Source organism: Myotis yumanensis, unplaced genomic scaffold, assembly GCF_028538775.1.
Source record: "Myotis yumanensis isolate MYYU_CA2020_CCGP unplaced genomic scaffold, mMyoYum1.0.hap1 SCAF_5, whole genome shotgun sequence".
In the NCBI taxonomy this organism is placed as follows: Eukaryota; Metazoa; Chordata; class Mammalia; order Chiroptera; family Vespertilionidae; genus Myotis; species Myotis yumanensis.
The window spans coordinates 90,040,839-90,059,476 of NW_027223756.1; the positions used below are offsets into that span (position 1 = coordinate 90,040,839).

At 52.0% G+C, this 18,638-nt stretch overlaps 2 protein-coding genes across 2 annotated transcripts; one reads left to right on the forward strand and one right to left on the reverse strand.

Moving 5' to 3' along the window:
* Window positions 1–371: 371 nt before the first annotated feature.
* LOC139011112 (bone marrow stromal antigen 2-like) lies at window positions 372–3,570 on the reverse strand. Its single transcript, XM_070416371.1, has 5 exons — window positions 3,220–3,570; window positions 2,126–2,201; window positions 1,805–1,865; window positions 1,441–1,533; window positions 372–1,239 (listed from the first exon to the last, which is right to left on the reverse strand). Exons 1-5 carry the CDS (start codon window positions 3,520–3,522, stop codon window positions 1,224–1,226), a joined length of 549 nt encoding a protein of 182 aa, XP_070272472.1. The 5' UTR covers window positions 3,523–3,570; the 3' UTR covers window positions 372–1,223.
* A 10,531-nt stretch (window positions 3,571–14,101) lies between these two features.
* On the forward strand, window positions 14,102–18,638 carry MVB12A (multivesicular body subunit 12A). The gene is made up of 9 exons (XM_070416373.1): window positions 14,102–14,263; window positions 14,353–14,451; window positions 14,580–14,676; window positions 16,218–16,344; window positions 16,852–16,971; window positions 17,056–17,162; window positions 17,641–17,702; window positions 18,026–18,082; window positions 18,280–18,638. Exons 1-9 carry the CDS (start codon window positions 14,180–14,182, stop codon window positions 18,340–18,342), a joined length of 816 nt encoding a protein of 271 aa, XP_070272474.1. The 5' UTR covers window positions 14,102–14,179; the 3' UTR covers window positions 18,343–18,638.

Below are 18,638 nucleotides of genomic sequence, written 5' to 3' on the forward strand. Positions count from 1 at the left end.
GCAAGTGCCTTCCTCACTTCGCACTAGTCCTGGCCCTGCAAGCAGGAAGTTCGTGGGTTTTCCCTATAAAGCTGTTATGCCACCATTTTTCTGGGTTTCTCTCAGGTTAAGGTCCAACCACTTGTGACAAAGTCAGTTTGGCAGCGAAGGGGTAGAATCTCAGGGGAAGTGATGAGCGTGAAGAGGCGGGTGTTGTGAGCTTTGATGAGGAATTTGATGATGCTCCCATGCCATTGGACCCCTTAATACCAGGAAGAGCAAAGCACAGTGTGGGGGTGGAAAACACATTTTCCTTCCAACGTTCTAAATTCTTCTGGCTAGATTAATAATCATATTAACACCTGAAAGGTTAACAGGAGCAAACAGCCAGCTTTGTTGCACATGACATATTTATTACACATGACAGCTTTATTACATACTAGGGGCCTGGTGCACGAAATTTGTGCACTCAGCGGGGAGGGAGGTGTCCCTCAGCCCAGCCTGCGCACCCTCTCCAATCTGGGACATCCCTTTCACAATCCAGGACTGTTGGCTCCCAACCGCTAGCCTGCCTGCCTGCCTGATTGCTCCTAATCACTTCTGCCTGCCAGCCTGATCAACCTCTAACCACTCCCTTGCCCGCCTGATCGACACCTAACTGTTCCCCTGCTGGCCCAATTGCCCCTAACAGCCCAATCGCTTCCTACTGCCCTCCCCGGCCAGCCCAGTCGACCCCAACTGCCCTCCCCTGTAGGCCAGGTCCCCTCCAAAGGTCCTCCCCTGCTGGCCTGGTCCCCCCCAAATTGCTCTCCCCTGCAGGCCTGGTCGCCTCCAACTGCCCTCCCCTGCAGGCCATCTTGTGACCACATGGGGCCAGTTACCATTGACCACAGGGGTGCAGCCATCATGTCTGTTGGAGTGCTGGTCAATTTGCATACTGGTTATAACTAATTAGCATATCCCGTCATGACTGTGAGGGTGTCATGACCAATTTGCATATTACCCTTTTATCAGTATAGATTTATATTGTGCCATGAGAAACCGCAGGGCAGACTGGGCATTTGAGGCACAGGTGCCACCCAGAGCTAAAGGGAGGGGGAGTTGTGGTTAGATTGCCGGCCGAATGGGAGAGAGCATCTGTGGGACCAGGTTGTCATCTTTCCAAGATACAGGAAACTCTCAGAAAAGGAGCCTGGACTGCATTCTGAGGTTAAGCCCCATGTCCCTGGGCGAACAGCTCTCAGTCAGGTGCGAATGGCCCTAATGAGAAGAGAACAGTCACGGTTAACAGACAGGGTTAATAGGATAACATAGCCGGTCCCCACTGTTCTGTTTCTGCTCCACAGCTCCTCACTGAGGTTCCTCTCTCTCCAGCCCCCAGCCCCCTCCCCGCAGGCAGGCCACCACCCCAGACCCTGACTGTCCCTAACTCCTCCCATCCCTCTCCAGCCCCCTCCTCACCGGCAGGAACGCTTCCAGGGACAACGGACCAGCAGACCCAGGAGGATCAGCACAGCGGCCACGGAGAGACTGAGGCCGATCCCGGAGCCTTTTCTGAGGAGGAGATGGGGAAAACTCAGGAGGCTGCCAGGTCTGGCTGCACTGGTGCTGGGCTCGAAGCCCCTCAAAATCTCTTCTCCTTCCCCACCAGGTCACTGGGCAGGGGAGTGGCCGGTTGCCACCCAGAGTTGGGTGACTGGAGGGACCAGCCTGGGGCTCCAACTCTGTCCCCAGGGCAATGGGAATTTTCAGAGCCAAAGGGGATCCTAGGTCTTGGGGTTGGAAGGAGGAAGGGGCGTGGCTGGGGGTGGGTGGGTGTCCTGACCTTAGTTTCTCCAGCTCCGTGGACTTGTCCCGCAGCGACTGATTCAATGTCTTGATCTCCTCTAAGGAGGGACAGAGTGAGTCCGCACCGTAGCCACGCCCCTCAGCTGGCCCCACCCCCGGACGGGATCCTGCTTCTAGCCCACCATTGAGCCAGTGCACCTTGGAAGTGTGGCATGCCCGCCCCTTCCTACTTCCACTTGCTTTGGTCCTGTCCCTCTGGCCGGACCCCAATCCAGAGGCCCTCCCTCTCCCTCCTCTTCAATACCTGACCTGCTCCTGCAAACGCCCTGACTGCAACCAGGGCCTGTGTTTTTCTCACCTTGAAGCTTCTGCACCAGCTCCGGTTGCTTGTGGCCCGCAGCCTTCTCCTCTTTCAGGGAAATCTTCAGGGTCTCCTGGGATGCCCGGGAAGAGTAAGGGTGTTGGAAACTGGGGTTCTTGTCCCTGGTGGGCTTGGCTGCTGTTCTTGGGCCCTGAGTCCTTCTCCAGGCCCTGGAGTCAGATGGCTCAGGCCCAAACCCCTTTCAGAATTCCTTCTAACCCTTTCTGAACCTGAGTTCACCCTGAAGTATGGCCACAGCCTCCTACCTTCCCAGGATGTGATCCACTAAATAGGAGTTTCAAGTACCCCCTCCCTAGGAATTTGGGGGCTCTCTTGGCCCAAAGCCTAGGAGAAATGTCCAGATCTTCTGGGCTATTGTCCAAGAAGAGTTAGACATCACCTCAAACCCAGAACACAGTGGGATTTCTGAACCCAATTTAGATGTCCAGTGGGAGTTTCAAGGACCCCCATATCAAGACCCCAGTTAAAATGCTGCCTCATAGGGATCCAGTGGAAGTATCAAGAGCCCCTGCCTTGCCTTGGCTACGTAGCTCAGTTGGTAAGATCATCATCCCAATATGCCAAGGTTGTGGGATCTATTCCTGGTCAGGGCACATACTGAGAATCAACCAATGAATGCATCCATTAGTGGAACAACAATCAATGTTCCTCTTGCTCTCTCCCTTCCTCTCTCTCTAAAATAAATTTAAAAAAAAAAAAGGCCCTGCCTTAATCAGAGTCTGATGGGGAGCACATCCCAACCCCCAGAGGGATTTCTGCTTCCCTAAGACTGTGCCCAGGGGGAGTTCCCAGCTGCCCTAGACCAATGTTCTGGAGTTGGTGATTCATCCACATGCTACTGGGAATACTGAGGCCCCTTATTGGGTGCTCTGGGGTCCCACACTGGCACCCCAGAGGGAGTTTAGAGCTCCCCAAAACCTTGGTGGGGAAATTCAGGCTGCCCATGCAGGGACCTAGGGGCAGTTTCAAGGTCTATCTTCATCTCCACCTAGACCCTGGGGGTCCCCTAGCACCCAGACCCTGGGAGTCCCCCAAGCACAGGGCCCTCTGTAGGAGGGGCAGTGACTTACCACAGTCTGGTTGCAAGTGGCAGCTTGGGCCTCAGTTCCCCGCAAGGCTTCCTGGGCCTGGGTCAGCTCCTGCTCTAGGAGGTGGGTGATGTTTCGACACTCCTGCTCAGCCCGGAGGCCATCCTTGCAAGCTGGGCTATTGGCCTTGGCAGCCAAAACGCCTACTGCCACAGACAGAGCTACCACCACTAGCACCAGGAGGCCCAGCAGGATCCCCACCCACACTGGCAGCTTGCGGTCCTCCAGGTTCTCTGGGAACTCATCCGTGGGCACACAGGAGTAGCGCTGAGAAGTGGGTGCCATTCAGAGGGATGCAGGGAAGCTTGGGAGGGAGTGAGGAAAGGGAGCTGGAACTTTATACGTGCTGGAGCTGCCCCCTTATAAGCATGGGATTATGCTGACCAATGAAAAGGTCCAAAACGGAGCATCTGCAGGAAGAGGACAGTTTAGCTTTCACTTTCCTTTTCCAGAAATGAGGTGTGTTGTTTCTGCCAAATTATGGGCTTGGCCCTTCTGGGCTGGGTGCTGGCCCATGAGCTCCTATGGGAGAGGACACCCCATTGGAAGTCCCTGCCCTTCTCCTGTGTTCCTGAAGGTGACAGCTGCAGTGACAGGAAGCCTAGGGCATGCCAGGCTCCTGTTCCTGTGGACTGTGACCTGAGAGGCTGAGCATCATTGGTCCAGTCCCCAGCTGGGGAAACTGAGGCTGAGAGGTGAGTGGTGGACTGGGAGTGGGCAGGGCCAGCGTCTCACCCAAGAGGCTGGCTTTGGTGTCACTCTCCATAGTGACCCAGCAGGAGCTCCCATAGCATCCCTGCTGCTGTCTCAGAGGGGACCCTAGGGGCCATGGAGGGTGTCAAGGGAGGAATATCCTTCTGCCTTGACCACCTGAAGGAGGGGTTCTCAACCTGTGGGTCACGACCCTTTTGGGGGTCGAATGACCCTTTCACAGGGGTCGCCTAAGACCATTGGAAAATACATATTGTTTTTGTGATTAATCACTATGCTTTAATTATGTTCAATTTGTAACAATGAAATTGGGGGTCACCACAACATGAGGAACTGAATTAAAGGGTCGCGGCATTAGGAAGATTGAGAACCACTGGCTTAAAGCCACTCGCCAGCCACAGGACCAGGATGGGGATGGTCGTGCTGAAGAGCCACCAAGGAGCTTGTGCATCCCATGAGCAGGAGCCTCTCTCCCAGACCAGGAGCCCAGGTGCAAGGACACAGCCCTGGGTGAGAGGACTTCTTTGAACTGCGCTGTGCTAGCCTCCAAACTTTAGGGCCAACTCGGTACCAGCACTGCGGGTCAGAGGCTAAGGCTGTGTGAACAGCCCAGCCTCCCTGTGGGACTCTGGGCAAGCAATGTCCCCTCTGCCTCAGTTTCCATGGAGGAGCTGTAAAATGGGGGTCATGGTAACAGTAACATTGTTGCCCTAACCGGTTTAGCTCAGTGGACAGAGCATCGGCCTGCAGTCTGAAGGGTCCCAGGTTCGGTTCCAGTCAAGAGCATGTACCTTGGTTGTGGGCACATCCCCAGTAGGGGTTGTGCAGGAGGCAGTTGATCAATGTTTCTCTCTCATTGATGTTTCTAACTCTCTATCCCTCTCCCTTCCTCTCTGTAAAAAATCAATAAAATATATATTTTTTTAAAAAAGAGTAACATTGTCATATCCCCCCCTTCCCCTCCCCCTGTACATTCTGCACCCAAGGCAAGCGCCTTCCTCACCTCGCACTAGTCCTGGCCCTGCAAACAGAAAGTTCCTGGGTTTCCCCTATAAATCGGTTTTGCCACCTTTCTTCTGGGTTTCACTCGGGTTAAGGTCCAAGCACTTGTGACAAAGTCTGATTGCCAGGGAAGGGGCAGAATCTCAGGGAATGTGATGAAAATTATGAGGCGGCAGTTGTGATTATTGATGAGGAAGTTGATGATGTTCCCATGCCATTGGACCCCTTAATACCAGGAAAAGCAAAGCACAGTGTGGGTGTGGAAAACACATTTTCCTTACACCTTTCTAAGTCTTTTGGCTAGACTAAAATCAGATTAACACCAGACAGGGTAACAGGAGCAAACAGCCACCTTTATTGAACATGACATATTTATTACACATGAGATTTATTACATACTAGAGGACCTGTGCACGAAGTTCATGCACTGGAGGTGGTTTCCCTCAGCCCAGCCTGCACCCTCTCCTTTCTGGGACATACCTCTCACAATCCAGGACTTCTGGTTCTAACCACTCGCCTGCCTGCCAGCCTGATCATCCCCTAACCACTTTCCTGCCAGTCTGGTCGCCCCCTACTGTCCTCCCCTGGAGGCCTGAATGCCCCTAACTGCCCTCCCCTGCAGGCCATCTTATGGCCACATAGGGGCGGCCATCTTGTGTGATGGAGTGATGGTCAATTTGCATACTGGTCATGACTAATTAGCATATCTGGTCATGACTGAGAGGGTGTTGTGACCAATTTGCATATTACTTTTTTATTAGTATAGATTTATATTGTGCCATGAGAATATCAAGGCCAGACTGGGCATTTGAGGCTCAGGTGCCATCCAGAGCTAAAGAGAGGGGAAGTTGTGGTTTGGGACTTGAAAGGGGGGAAGACAATTTCCATGGACTTGGAAAACAGATGTTTGCTGGGCCACTTGAACAATGGGACTGTGATCAGAGGGCCTTGCTAGTGTCCTCTCTGACCTTCCCACCCAGTTCCTATTAAACTACAGATGCCTGTGCTGAGCTCCCCGTCCTGGAGCAAGTCCTCTTCTAGATCCTTTCAGGCAGTTAGGGAGAAGGGCGGGGCTCTTCCTGAGGCTTTTGTTTCTTGAAAGGAACAGCTGAAACAGTCAGTATCTCCAAAGGCATATTTGGGGCGGTACGCTCTGCTCCCCTCCACAGAAACAACAACCCAGCTAAGAGGGCTGCCCAGACTCAGGGAATGTTTGTGATAATACACTCCCACCTAGCTTACATTTCTAAATATATTTTTATTGATTTCAGAGAGGAAGGGAGAGGGAAAGAGAGATAGAAACATCAATGGTGAATGAGAATCACTGATTGGCTGCCTCCTGCACATCCACTACTGGGGATCGAGCCCACAACATGGGCATGTGCCCTTGACTGGAATCAAACCTGGGACCCTTCAGTCCACAGACCAATGCTCTATCCCCAGCACCAAACCAGCTAGGATTGCAGCCTGGCTTGTTGATACAGCAGCCAGCTTCCCGAAAAAGGCAGGGAAAGTATGCAGGTGTGGTTCGTGCGGTTATGAAATCTGTGGGGCAATGGCTTTTCTCTGACCTGCAGGAGGCAGAGAAATGAGCAATGTTCCCACACACCCTGCCCTCTGGCAGCGCCTGCCTGTGCTCAGGAGGCTTAAGGCTCTACTCCCTTCTCGGTGGGATTATGTTATTCTGCAGGGAGGCTTTGCCCAGTGAGGGGCCTCCCTGGGCAGGTGGTGTAACAGAAGGAAAAGCTCTCTCTGATTCTATCTTATTTCTAGCCTGCATTTCTCCCATGGCCTTCAGGTCATGCTCTAGGTATGCTAATTATTAGAGAAATTCTGCTGAAAGCTTGAACTTTTGGCAAAGATTTGTGGGAGCCTCAAGACCTAATGCGATGAGCAGAGGTCACTGGAGAACTGGGGGACAAAGAGAATCAGAGAGTTCTGTGCTCTTCCTTGGATCCTTGTTGGGGCCCAGGTGTCACACACCTCTCGCCTGTTCTCCCTTCCCTTGACACGAAATAAGCCTGAATGTTGGGCTCTCGTGAGATGGATTCGTGGGAGCTTTAAGGCCCGCGTCTTCTCCAGCTGGCGCCTTCTTGAGCAGTAAACCTTTTCTTCCTCCAAGCTCTGATGTTTTGAATATTGGCCTGTTTTGAAGCATCGGGTACATGAACTTTGAATCGGTAACAGTGCGACCCTAGAGATCTATAGAGGGGGAAGCACAAATTCCTAGGGATCTGAGAATGCTACAGGCCAACTACACCCCCATTTTTGAGGGCCCTGATTGGGGCCACATTCACTGCAGGAGTGCAAACCAAGATGCTCCAGTCTGCCCCCAGCACCCAGTTAGAGATGCAGATATCCACTGTGAGCCCACTCATGGGATGGATGAGTTCTGAAGAACTGACATGTAGCCGTATTCAAATTGACAAGAGCTTGAAGAGGAGAAACTTACATATGTGGGCAAAGCAGCTGCTTGCCTGCAGTGGTGGCAGCCGGGGAGCAACCCACACCTTCCCAGGACAGGATTCCCCTGCCCCTCCCCCCTTTTTAAAAAATCCCCTCACAGGAAGATATGCTTTTTATAGATTTTTTTTATTCATTCATTTATGTAAATATGATTTTATTGATTTTTAGAGAGAAAGTAAGGGAGAGGGATAGCGAGATAGAAACATGGATTGGCTGCCCCCAGGACGCCCCAACTGGGGACCAAGCCTGTAAGTGGGGCATGTACTATAACTGGGAATCCATCATGGCCCCTGGTTCATACCCTGATGCTCAGCTATTGAGCCACACCATCAGCTGGGCAAAGTGTTGTGTGTGTTTTTTTTAATTCTTACCAGAGGATATGTTTTCATTGATTTTTTTTTTGATACAAGAGAGAGGAAGAGAGAGAGAAACATCGATGTGAGAGCAATACATTGTCTCCCATACACCCCAACCATAGATCAAACCTTTTGGTGTATAGGATGATGCTCCTACCAACTGATCCACCCCACCAGGGCAAGAATAGGAGGTTTTGCCCTCGCTGGTTTGGTTCAGTGCTTAGAGCATCAGCCCACAGACCAAAGGGTCTGAGTTTCCATTCCTGGTTAAGGGCGTGTACCTCGGTTGCAGGCTCAATCCCTGGCTCAGGTCAGGGTGCTTGTGAGAGGCAATGAAGGGATGTGTTCTCTCACATGGACATTTCACTCTCTCTCCTCCCTCCCTCCCTTCCACTCTCTCTAAAAGGTGAGGATTTTTTAAAAATACAAAGAATATGAGGTTTTGCAGCTTTCACTCTCAAGCACCCCTGCGCCTTCCTGCCCTCTTTTCCCAGCGCCCTGTCCCTGGAGCCTTTCCCCCTTTCCTTACCCTGGGCAGGTATATCCTTGCTTTCTTTCTCCTAAGTCCCAAGGGCCCTTCTTTTGCTTCTGTAACTTGTTTCCTGAGCCCACACAGCCCAGCTGGCTCATTTCTTAGCTCACTTCTTTTACCGCTGCGACTTTCTAAATAAACGTTTGATTGTATTTTGAAAAACAAACACACAGGAATATGAGGTTTTAATCTTTCCAACACCAGAGAACAGGTCAGGCAATGATACCCTACAAAGTCCAACTCTGGAAGCCTACCCAGCCCCTGTGTTGGCCCCCTCCTGTTAGAGTGATCAAACCAGTTCCTTTTAGTTAAGCCCCTCTGACCCCCAAATGCCTTTCAAAATTATGCTTCATCTCTGGACTCTTATTTAAGTTACACACAGCCTTCTCCAGATTCCTGAACCCTTCTTAATGCTGGAACAAGAACCCTGGCAGTTTCTATCTCTCTCTCTCTCTCTCCCTTCCTCTCTAAAGTCAATAAAAATATTTTTAAAAAAGAAGACACTCTCCCTAGCTGGTTTGGCTCAGTGGATACAACATTGGCCTGCAGACTGAAGGGTCCCAGGTTCGATTCCAGTCAAGGGCATATGCCCAGGCCGTGGGCTCGGTCCCCAGTGGGGGGCATGCAGGAGGCAGCCGATCACTAACTCTCTCTCATTGATGTCTCTCTCTCTCTCCCTTCCTCTCTGAAATCAATAAAAATATTTTTTTTTTTGAAAAGAAGACACTGAAGAACACCACCTAAGAGATTATTTTGAACAGTACGGGAAAACGGAAGTGATTGAAATCATGACTGACTGAGGCAGTCAGTGGCAAAAAGAGAGGCTTTGCTTTTGTACCCTTTGCTGGCCGTGACTCTGTAGGCAAGGTTGTCATTCAGAAATACCCTCCTGTGAATGACCACACTGCGAAGAAGGAAAGCCCCATCTACGCAAGAGATGGCCCCTGCTTCCTCCAGCCGAAGAAGCCGACGTGGTTCTGGAAGCTTGGGAGGTGGTCGTGGTGGTGGTTGTGGTGGGAACGACAACTTTGGTCACGGAGGAAACCTCAGTGGTCGAGGTGGCTGTGGTGGCAGCCGTGGTGGCGATGGGGGTGGCTATAATGGATTTGGTAATGATGGTGGTTATGGAGGAGGCGGCCCTAGTCACTCCTAGTCACTCTGGAGGAAGCAGAGGCTATGGAAGTGGTGGACAGGGTTATGGAAAGCAGGGCAGTGGTGATGGCGGGAGTGGCCACTATGACAGCTATAACAATGGAGAAGGTGGAGGAGGTGGAGGCAGCTTTGGCGGTGGACTGAAGGGTCCTGGGTCCCGGGAGGTGGAAGCAATGCTGGAGGTGGCGGAAGCTACAATGATTTGGGCAATCACAACCATCAATCTTCAAAGGTTGGGCCTATGAAAGGAGGAAACTTTGGCGGCCCTTGTGGTGGTGGAGGTCAATACTTTGCCAAACCACGAAACCAAGGTGGCTGTGGCGGTTCCAGCAGCAGCTGTAGCTATGGCAGGGGCAGAAGGTTTTAATTACTGCCAGGAAACAACGCTTAGCAGGAGAAGGGAGCCAGAGACGTGGCAGGGAAGCTACCGGTTACCGCAGACGTGTGAACTCAGCCAAGCACAGTGGCGGCAGGGCTGGGCTGCTACCAAGAAGTCATGTGTTAGACAATACTCGTGTGGACGGGCAAGGAAACCTGGAGGGCTGTGTCTGTGACTAATTGTGTAACAGGTTATTTCAGTTTCTGTTCTGTGGAAACTGGAAAGCATTCCAACAAGGGGTTTTAATGGAGATTTTATTTTTTCTTTTGCACCCGTGCTATTGATTGCTAAATGTAATAGTCTGATCTCGACACTGAATAAATGTGTCTTTACAAAAATAAAAAATAAATAAAACATAAAACCCTCAGGACAAAGGACATTAGTATGTGCTCTTCCTTGAGCACCCTGGCCCCTTTCCTCCGGAGCATGCTGTCAATTTCTTTATCCTAAACGTTAAGGTCGGACATGATTTGCTACCAGGGGAGCAGTAGGTGGCTGCAGCTCATCCCAGGCTTACCCTGATCTTTCTCCAAGGGCCCTCCTTCTGTCTCCCTGATCTAAGTTTTAATAAACTTACTCTCACTTTCACCTGGACTCATGTCTTGAAATTTTTTTTTTAAATATATTTTATTGATTTTCCACAGAGAGGAAGGGAGAGGGACAGAGAGTTAGAAACATCGATGAGAGAGAAACATCGATCAGCTGCCTCCTGCACACTCCCCACCGGTTATGCGCCCGCAACCAAGGCACATGCCCCCGACCGGAATCAAATCTGGGACCCTTGAGTCTGCAGGCCGACGCTCTATCCACTGAGCCAAACTGGCTAGGGCTGTCTTGAAATTTTTTTTTTGCTCGAGTCAAGAACCTGCACATCCCAAACTGTGCCGGGCAGACCGCCTCAGCGTGGTCCCGTTGGGGTGATACTCTTTGGTTCAGGGGCAGACCTGGCTCAGCTCGGTCCGGTTCCAGGGACAGTATGACCATTTGGCTGCCATCTTTGCTCCCTCCATTGGCCTGGAGGACATTATAGCACCTGTGGGAGCCCTAACTTCATTCACCCAGCAAGTTTTATTTAAAAATATTTTTAAATTTTATTGATTTGAGAGAGAGAGAATAGGGGAGAGAGGAAAAAAATATTGATTTGCACTAACTTATGCATTCATTAGTTGCTTCTTGTATGTGCCCTGACCAGGGATTAAACCTGCAACCTTGATGTATAGGTACAACTAACCACCTGAGCTACCTGGCCAGGGCTCCCCCAGCAACCTTTATTTTAGTTTTATTTTTAAAATATGTTTTTATTGATTTCAGAGAGAAAGGGAGAGAGAGAAAGATAGAGAAACATCAGTGATAAGAGAGAATCATTGATCGGCTACCTCCTGCATGCCCCCTACTGGGGATTGAGCCTGCAACTAGGGCATGTGCCCTGACTGGGAATGGAACCATGACCTCCTGGTTCATAGGTTGATGCTTAACCATTGAGCCACACCTGGCCAGGCAGATCATGGGGCCCTTGATGGAAGAAATAGTTGCTACTCATTTGGGGAATCCTTATATTTTCTTTTTTTAAATTTTTATTTATTGGTTTTAGAGGGGGGGGAATAAGAGAGAGAGAGAGAGAGAGAGAGAGAGAGAGAGAAAGAGAGAGAGAAAGCAAATTTTTGTTGTTCCACTTGTTGATGCATTCATTGGTTGATTCTTATGTGTGCCCTGACCAAGGACTGAACCCCCCAACCTTGGCATATCTGGACCATGCTCTAACCAACTGATTCATTATCTTAATCTGTATTTTCTCTTGCATGTGCCTATATTGTTGCTATGGTATCTGCCTCCAGTGCAGTGACATAGCTGCTAAATGAGCCATGTCCATGCTAGTGAAACCCCTTGCTGACCACTCAGGGCACACTGCAGAAAATGGGGAACGAGTAAGATGCTAAGAGACGGTCACAAGGGGTGAAATGCTGGAGAAGAGGACATGATGGCCAGGTGACCTTTGAGGTGGGCCAAGGTCATCAGAGGCTCCCTTCCCCTCCTGCCTTGGGCTGTACTCCCTGCCCACTTTTTTTCAAAGTAGGAGCCACTTCAATGCACAAACTTGAGAGAGTAATGTGTTGTTGAGACCGGCTGGATGGTGCACGTGACTGAACCCAGATAAGGTCTCTGTATAAACTTTTAAGATTCTGGCAGGTGGTGTGTTGATCTACTCATCCTACAGCGTGAAAGACAAGCCTCAGGTGTATTCCCTTGCCTGTTAAACTGCCAATTAACAACTGGAGTGGTCCGCCTCGTTCAGCCATCTCTACTTGTCCTCTGTGTATGTGGGCCAGTTTCAGATTTCACCTGGGGAACTTCTGATGTTTGGAACCAAATTTCTTCCTAACGCAGTGAGACTGTGGATGAAAAGGGGCCACATGGTAACCTGACTAGCTCAGGGAAGGCCTGCATTGCAGCCTTGCAAACTCAGAGGCCGAAAGTAATCACAAAGAATGATCTGAAATTAAAATTTTAACTAAAAGCAGTTTATGGTGGGTAATCATATCCTAGGCGGGTATCTTCCCTGACACAAGTTAATCTCTACCTTAACTGAGCCTGACTATTATCCTTTTGCATCTATGATAACATATCATTAGAATGTCAAAATAGCCCTGCCGGTGTGGCTCAGTGGTTGAGCGTCAACCTAAGAACCAGGAGGTCATGGTTCGATTCTAGGTCAGGGTTCGGTTCTAGGTCAGGGTACATGCCAGGTTTCAGGCTCGATCCCCAGTGTAGGGTGTGCAGGAGGCAGCCAATCTATAATTCTCTCTCACCATTGATGTTTCTATCTCTCTTTCCCTCTCTCTCCCTATCTGAAATAAAAATATATTTTTTAAAAAAAGGATGTCAAAGTAATTTTCTTTTCTCCAGACCCCTCAAAGCACAGGCACTGCTCTGCGGAGACCACAGATCCGCTCATTGTTATTGTTGGCAGTTAACTATCCTGCACTCACCTAAGTAAAACAAGTGTGTGTCTATTATTTTGCTTTTGATCTAGTACCAGAGGTCTCCCCCACTTTGCTTTCTCCCACCTCCCTAATCTATCACCAATGGATTTCATGTAACACACTTCTGTCTTCTCTTTTGATTGTAATGTATAAAACAAGGTGCAGAATTGCCATTTCCCCAGAGCACCATCTCGATCCTTTGAGATGTTGCCTCCCAGCATTTGTCGACAGCTTGGCTCAAATAAACTCACAAAAAAATTCTTCATTGACAGGACTAATGGGGTACTTCTATGGGAACCCATGGTTTGTTCACTCCTGTATCTCATTGTTGGTTCATCTTTCCCAGGATGTTTCTTATGGGCATTGACTTTTGAGTTTCATATAATTTTCACATGTTAATAAATATTCTTCTTCTTTTGATTTCTTGCCCCAACATTTACAAATATAAAAAGCCATTCATGCCCTGGCCAGGTAGCTCAGTTAGTTGGAGTGTTATCCCGATATGCCAAGGTTATGGGTTTTTTTCCCTGGTCAGGGCACATACAAGAATCACCTAATGAATGCATAAATAAGTGGAACAACCAATTGATGTCATTCTCTCTCTCTCTCTCTCTCTCTCTCTCTAAAACAAAACAAAAAAACAAACTTCTGTGCTTAAAAAACACACATTCTTATCTCACACAGATCATACAAAAACAGGTAGTGGGCCAACCCATGATACTGTAAATATAGAAGAGTAGGTTACATTATGTCCCTAATTTTCCATAGTCCGCCTCTGAAGGGTGTAAAAACATGTTTCCATATTAAATACGTTTAAATCTCATTTTAAACAATTCATTGTATCTGTGAACAAGTCCTCAAATTATACCAAGTTTTCATGGCTTATGGTTGTTCATTAAACGAATTGCTGCATAACCCATGAAAGTTTCCTTTGATATGATTTCCCAGAACTAGATTTGTGGGTTTTCCTATTTTTCCCTTAAATTTCCCGGGAAACTGAAACCTAATCGCTGCAACTGCTGATAACGCAAGGCCTTCTGGGGAACGTAGTTCCGGCTTGCAGCGAGTGAGTCTTCTGGCGCTGAGCCGGGACACTTCCAGCGGAAGTTGCTGGGCGTGAGAAGGAAGGAGAAGACGGTTTTCCGCAAACGTCTTTGCTCACGGGCGCACCTGGACGACGCCTGGGGGCCGTGGCTCCGCGTCCCCTTGCGATTGGCCTGCGGCTTTCTGAGCACGCGCAAACGGCGCTTTACGGCCCCGCCAGCGCAGGGCCGTCTGGGAATTGTAGTTCTGACCCCTTCCCGAACTCTGGCCTGGCGGCGGCTCCGAAATCCGAGGCGGTCCACCACCTTTGGCTTGAAGGATGGATCCGGGGCCTGACGCGGTGCCTCTGGCTGGCCTAGCCTGGTCGTCGGCCTCGGCGCCCCCGCCGCGGGGATTCAGCGCGGTGAGCGGCATCGGGGGGCAGGGGTTGAACGGGGGCACCGGAGGCTGCGGCTGGACAGGCGCCTAGGGCTGACCCACGTCCCGCCGTAGATCTCCTGCACCGTGGAGGGGGCGCCCGCCAACTTCGGCAAGAGTTTCGCGCAGAAATCTGGCTACTTCCTGTGCCTCAGTACCCTGGGCGGTCTGGAGGTAAGAGGCGCCCACCTCCAGGAACCCCGGGGTCCGCCCACTCCCCGGGTACATTCGCGGGGCCCTGCGCCAGGCGCGCCGTCCCCGCTGCTCCGTGACTCGCTGTGTTCTCCCCACTCGACCCCCAGAATCCGCAGGAGAACGTGGTGGCCGATATCCAAGTCCTGGTGGACAAGAGCCCCCTCCCGCCGGGCTTCTCCCCGGTCTGCGACCCCCTGGACTCCAGTGAGGCTCGCGTCGGAGGCTGGGGGTGGGGGGTGCGTCCGCGTCCCTGCAGGGGGGACCGGGGAGAGGGATGGAGGGTGACAGGCGCGATTTCTGAGCCTCGGCAACCCCCTGACGCACTGGCTGCTGAAGGGTTGGCCGAGGACTCGGAGCTGTTCCCGGGCGGGTGGCGGGCCCTACCTGCGTAAAAATGTGCAATTGGCACAGTCGCTCCTGGAGTAACAACAGAGACCTGTTTTGTAATTGTTACTACCACAGCTCCTACACCGCAGCCAAGCTGAACCACGCCCAGTTCTTTTTTATTTATTTATTTTTTTTACAGAGAGGAGGGGAGAAGGATAGAGAGTTAGAAACATCGATGAGAGAAAAACATCCATCAGCTGCCTCTTGCACACTCCCTACTGGGGATGTGCCCGCAACCAAGGTGCATGCCCTTGACCAGAATCGAACCTGGGACCCTCCAGTCCGCAGGCCGACGCTCTATCCACTGAGCCAAACCGGTTAGGGCGCGCAGTTCTTTTTTTTAAATATTTTTAAAAATTGATTTTAGAGAGGGAGAGAGGGATGGAAACATCAATGATGAGAAAGGATCGTCCATGGGCTGCCTCCTGCACGCCCCCTACTGGGGATCGAGTGTGCAACCGGGGCATTGCCCTGACCCGGGGATCCATGCTCAACCACTGAGCCACACCAACCAGGCGCAGTTCTCTTCTTTCATTTCCAGGCTTTTGCACACTCCGACCCCTCTCCGGGTTAGCTGATACTTCCCCCTCCGCACCCCTCCGCTTCTGGCCCTGACGGCCCTGCTTTCTAACCATCTGGCTTTCCCCGCCTCCCACCGTGTCTTGCCATTCCTATTTGATTTTTAGGGTATACCAGTGGTTCTCAACCTTCTGACCCGTTAAATACAGTTCCTCATGTTGTGACCCAACCATAAAATTATTTTCGCTGCTACTTCATAACTGTAATGTTGTTACTGTTATGAATCGTGATGTAAATATCTTTTATGCAGGATGGTCTCAGGGGACCCCTGTGAAAGGGTCGTTCGACCGCCAAAGGGGTCGCGACCCACAGGTTGAGAACCGCTGGCATATACCTATTGATACTGGAGTTCGCAAACTTTCTGTAAAGGGCCACATAGTAAATATTTTAGGCTTTGCAAGCCAGGTGATGTCTGCTGCATACTCTCTCACACTCCCCACCCCCTTTAAAAATGGAAAAACCATTTTTAGGGAAACATTTGTTGGGTGGGATTTGCCTCATGGGCACTCAGTTCTGTCTGATTCCATAGCTACCCATCCTCACAGTGGTGCACATGGCCACCCTGTGAATGCTCCTGCCTGTCACCAGAGAGGAGCCTGCCCCAAAGCTCCTAGGGGCTGCATGGGGTTCTCTCCTGTGGCTCCATCATTCACGGTTTAACCAGAGAGATTAACACCGTCTGGTGACTGCCTTAAACAGTGCCTTGGCGACTGTTGTCTTGGAGCCATCTTTGGGTCCCTTCCCTGCTTTTCCCTCTTCTCACTCCCCCACCCTCCCAGAGGCCTCTGTGTCTAAGAAGAAGCGCATGTGTATGAAGTTGGTGCCCCTGGGAGCTGCGGACACAGCTGTGTTTGATATCCGGCTGAGCGGGAAGACCAAGACGGTGCCTGGATACCTTCGAATAGGGTAGGGCATTCCCCCCCTTCAAACTATAAGAGAAAGTTTATTTAGAAAGTTACAGAAGTAGTAGAAGGGCCCTTGGAACTTAGGAGAGGGAAAAGCAGAGACAGCACACCTGGGGAAAGAAGAGGGTGAGGGGGAAAGTTCGGGCTTCCCCCCAGCTTTTGGCCTCCTTCCTTGCCCCCCAACTCCCATGTGTACGCCCTGATCCTCAGAGACTCCCCTGAGGCCTCCATCCCTTCTGCCACCTCTCTGTGCCTCAGTTTCCACATTTAACAAGGGACAGTTGTGGGGTCGTCATGAGGGATAAACGGGTTGGTGTGTCTGAAGTCCACAGGACAGTGGTCAGCCCCAGCAGTTGCTTAAGATGTGGGCTGAGATACTGAAAGGAAAATTCCCCAAAAAGCAGGGGTCACCCAGAGATCTGGGTTCCTCCTTTCTCCTCCTGGCCGCTGTTCTCAGCCCTGGCTCTGCCTTGGGTCAGAACGCCCCTCTCCCTCCCTCCCCATCCAGGGACATGGGTGGCTTTGCCATCTGGTGCAAGAAGGCAAAGGCCCCTCGGCCAGTGCCCAAGCCCCGAGCTCTCAGCCGGGACATGCAGGGCCTGTCCTTGGACCAACCCAGCCAGCCCAGGTGAGTCCTTGGGCTCGGGGGTGGGGGCGGGAATGGGGGTCGGGGGGTCGTCAGGTCTGACCGGGGCTGTCCCATCACCACCAGCAAGGGCGGCTTCCCAGAGGGGACATTGTCGAGACTGGGTTCCAGGGCCTCCACCCTGCGGAGGAGTGACTCCATCTACGAGGCCTCCAACCTCTATGGCATCTCAGGTGAGTGCAGAGCGGGCAACAGGGATTGGGGTTGAGGCTGGGTGCGACTGGCCAAAGGTTTAGACAGCCCAGAAGGGCGTGGCCACGGCTGGAACCAGGCCTGGCCCCACCCCATTCCGTAAAGACTGGCAGGGGCGCTGCCCTGGCCCGCGTGGTTCAGTTGGTTGGCGCGTCCTCCCTTACAACAAAAGGTTTTGGGTTCAATTCCCAGTTGGGCACATACCTAGGTTGCGGCTTCCATGCCCAGTTGGGGTGTGTACAGAAGGCAACTGGTGGATATTTCTCTCACATTAATGTTCCTCTCTCTCTTTCCCTCCCTTCCTCTCTCTAAAATCAGTAAACATATCCTCTGGTGAGGATTAAAAATAAAACTGGTCAGGGGGAAGGGAGCGTGCCGGGTGGGCTCTGGGGTGGGCAGCAGCCAGCCCCAAGCCCCCTGCCTCTCAGTTCCTTACTCCCCACCCCGTGCTTTCCTCAGCCATGGACGGGGTTCCCTTCACGCTGCACCCCCGATTCGAAGGCAAGAGCTGCGGCCCTCTGGTGAGTCTGCCCTGGGGGAACTTGGGTCTGTCCCTGCCCATCGCCTTTCTAGACAGGGACACGGGGACCATCATCCAGGCCCCCGGCCCCCAGCACTGAGGCCCAAGTTTCTGGGTCGGGGGAGACTGGAGACCAAGCAGTGGGGCTGGCGGGCACCAGTCTGGAATGGGGGAGTCCCGAGGGCAGCTGGATGCTGGTGGCCAGAGGCTGTGGCAGGAAGAGGGAGGGGATGTCCAGGCAGATATTGAGAGAGGCTCAAAGATGAGGGGATGGGGTTCCAGGTAGGGGTCTGGGTCCAAGACTGACCCGCCCCTGCCCACCAGGCCTTCTCTGCCTTTGCTGATCTGACCATCAAGTCGCTGGCAGACATTGAGGAGGAGGTAGGTGCTGGGGCGGGGAGGAAAGGCAGGGGGTGCTGGGACCCTCCCCCAGGCAGGCCACCTGTCTCCCCCAGCTGCACCCCACCTCTCCAGGGCTGGAGATCACTTAGTCCCTCAGTGGCTCTCCCCCTGCCTCCCATGCCTCACAGCACCCTCCACGGCCCCTCCCTCACTCTGTGCTCTTCCTCCCCGCTCAGTACAACTACGGCTTCGTGGTGGAGAAAACAGCAGCTGCACGCCTGCCCCCCAGCGTGTCATAGCCCCTTCCTGCCCCAGGGAAGAGGCCCCTGCCCCACACCCCCAGGACTGGCAGCTGCCCCACCCAGCTCATGTTGGGGACCTTGGCAGCACAGGCCATTCTGGACCCTCAGCCCCATGGGGAGCGCTAGCCCGATGGGGGTGGACCTGGCTGCTGGATGGGGTCTCCTGCCCCGGGCCCCGTAGGGCAGAGGTGGGCTCGATGGAAACCGGTGCCTTCACGTCATTTGTGTCAAGACTCTCTGGTGCCCGGAGGCCACAGGCTGTCCTCTGGGCAATAAACACTATGCCGCCTGGA

Bases quoted from the DNA above. Each gene is read 5' to 3' on its own strand.
- LOC139011112 (XM_070416371.1), bottom strand. From the start codon at position 3,522: ATGGCACCCACTTCTCAGCGCTACTCCTGTGTGCCCACGGATGAGTTC. The intron at 2,202-3,219 runs GTAAGTCACTGC...CGGGCATCCCAG, and splicing joins CCACTTGCAACCAGACTGTG to GAGACCCTGAAGATTTCCCT. The intron at 1,534-1,804 runs GTCAGGACACCC...TCTCCTCCTCAG, and splicing joins ACGGAGCTGGAGAAACTAAG to AAAAGGCTCCGGGATCGGCC.
- MVB12A (XM_070416373.1), top strand. From the start codon at position 14,180: ATGGATCCGGGGCCTGACGCGGTGCCTCTGGCTGGCCTAGCCTGGTCG. The intron at 14,677-16,217 runs GTGAGGCTCGCG...CCACCCTCCCAG, and splicing joins CTGCGACCCCCTGGACTCCA to AGGCCTCTGTGTCTAAGAAG. The intron at 17,163-17,640 runs GTGAGTGCAGAG...TGCTTTCCTCAG, and splicing joins CAACCTCTATGGCATCTCAG to CCATGGACGGGGTTCCCTTC.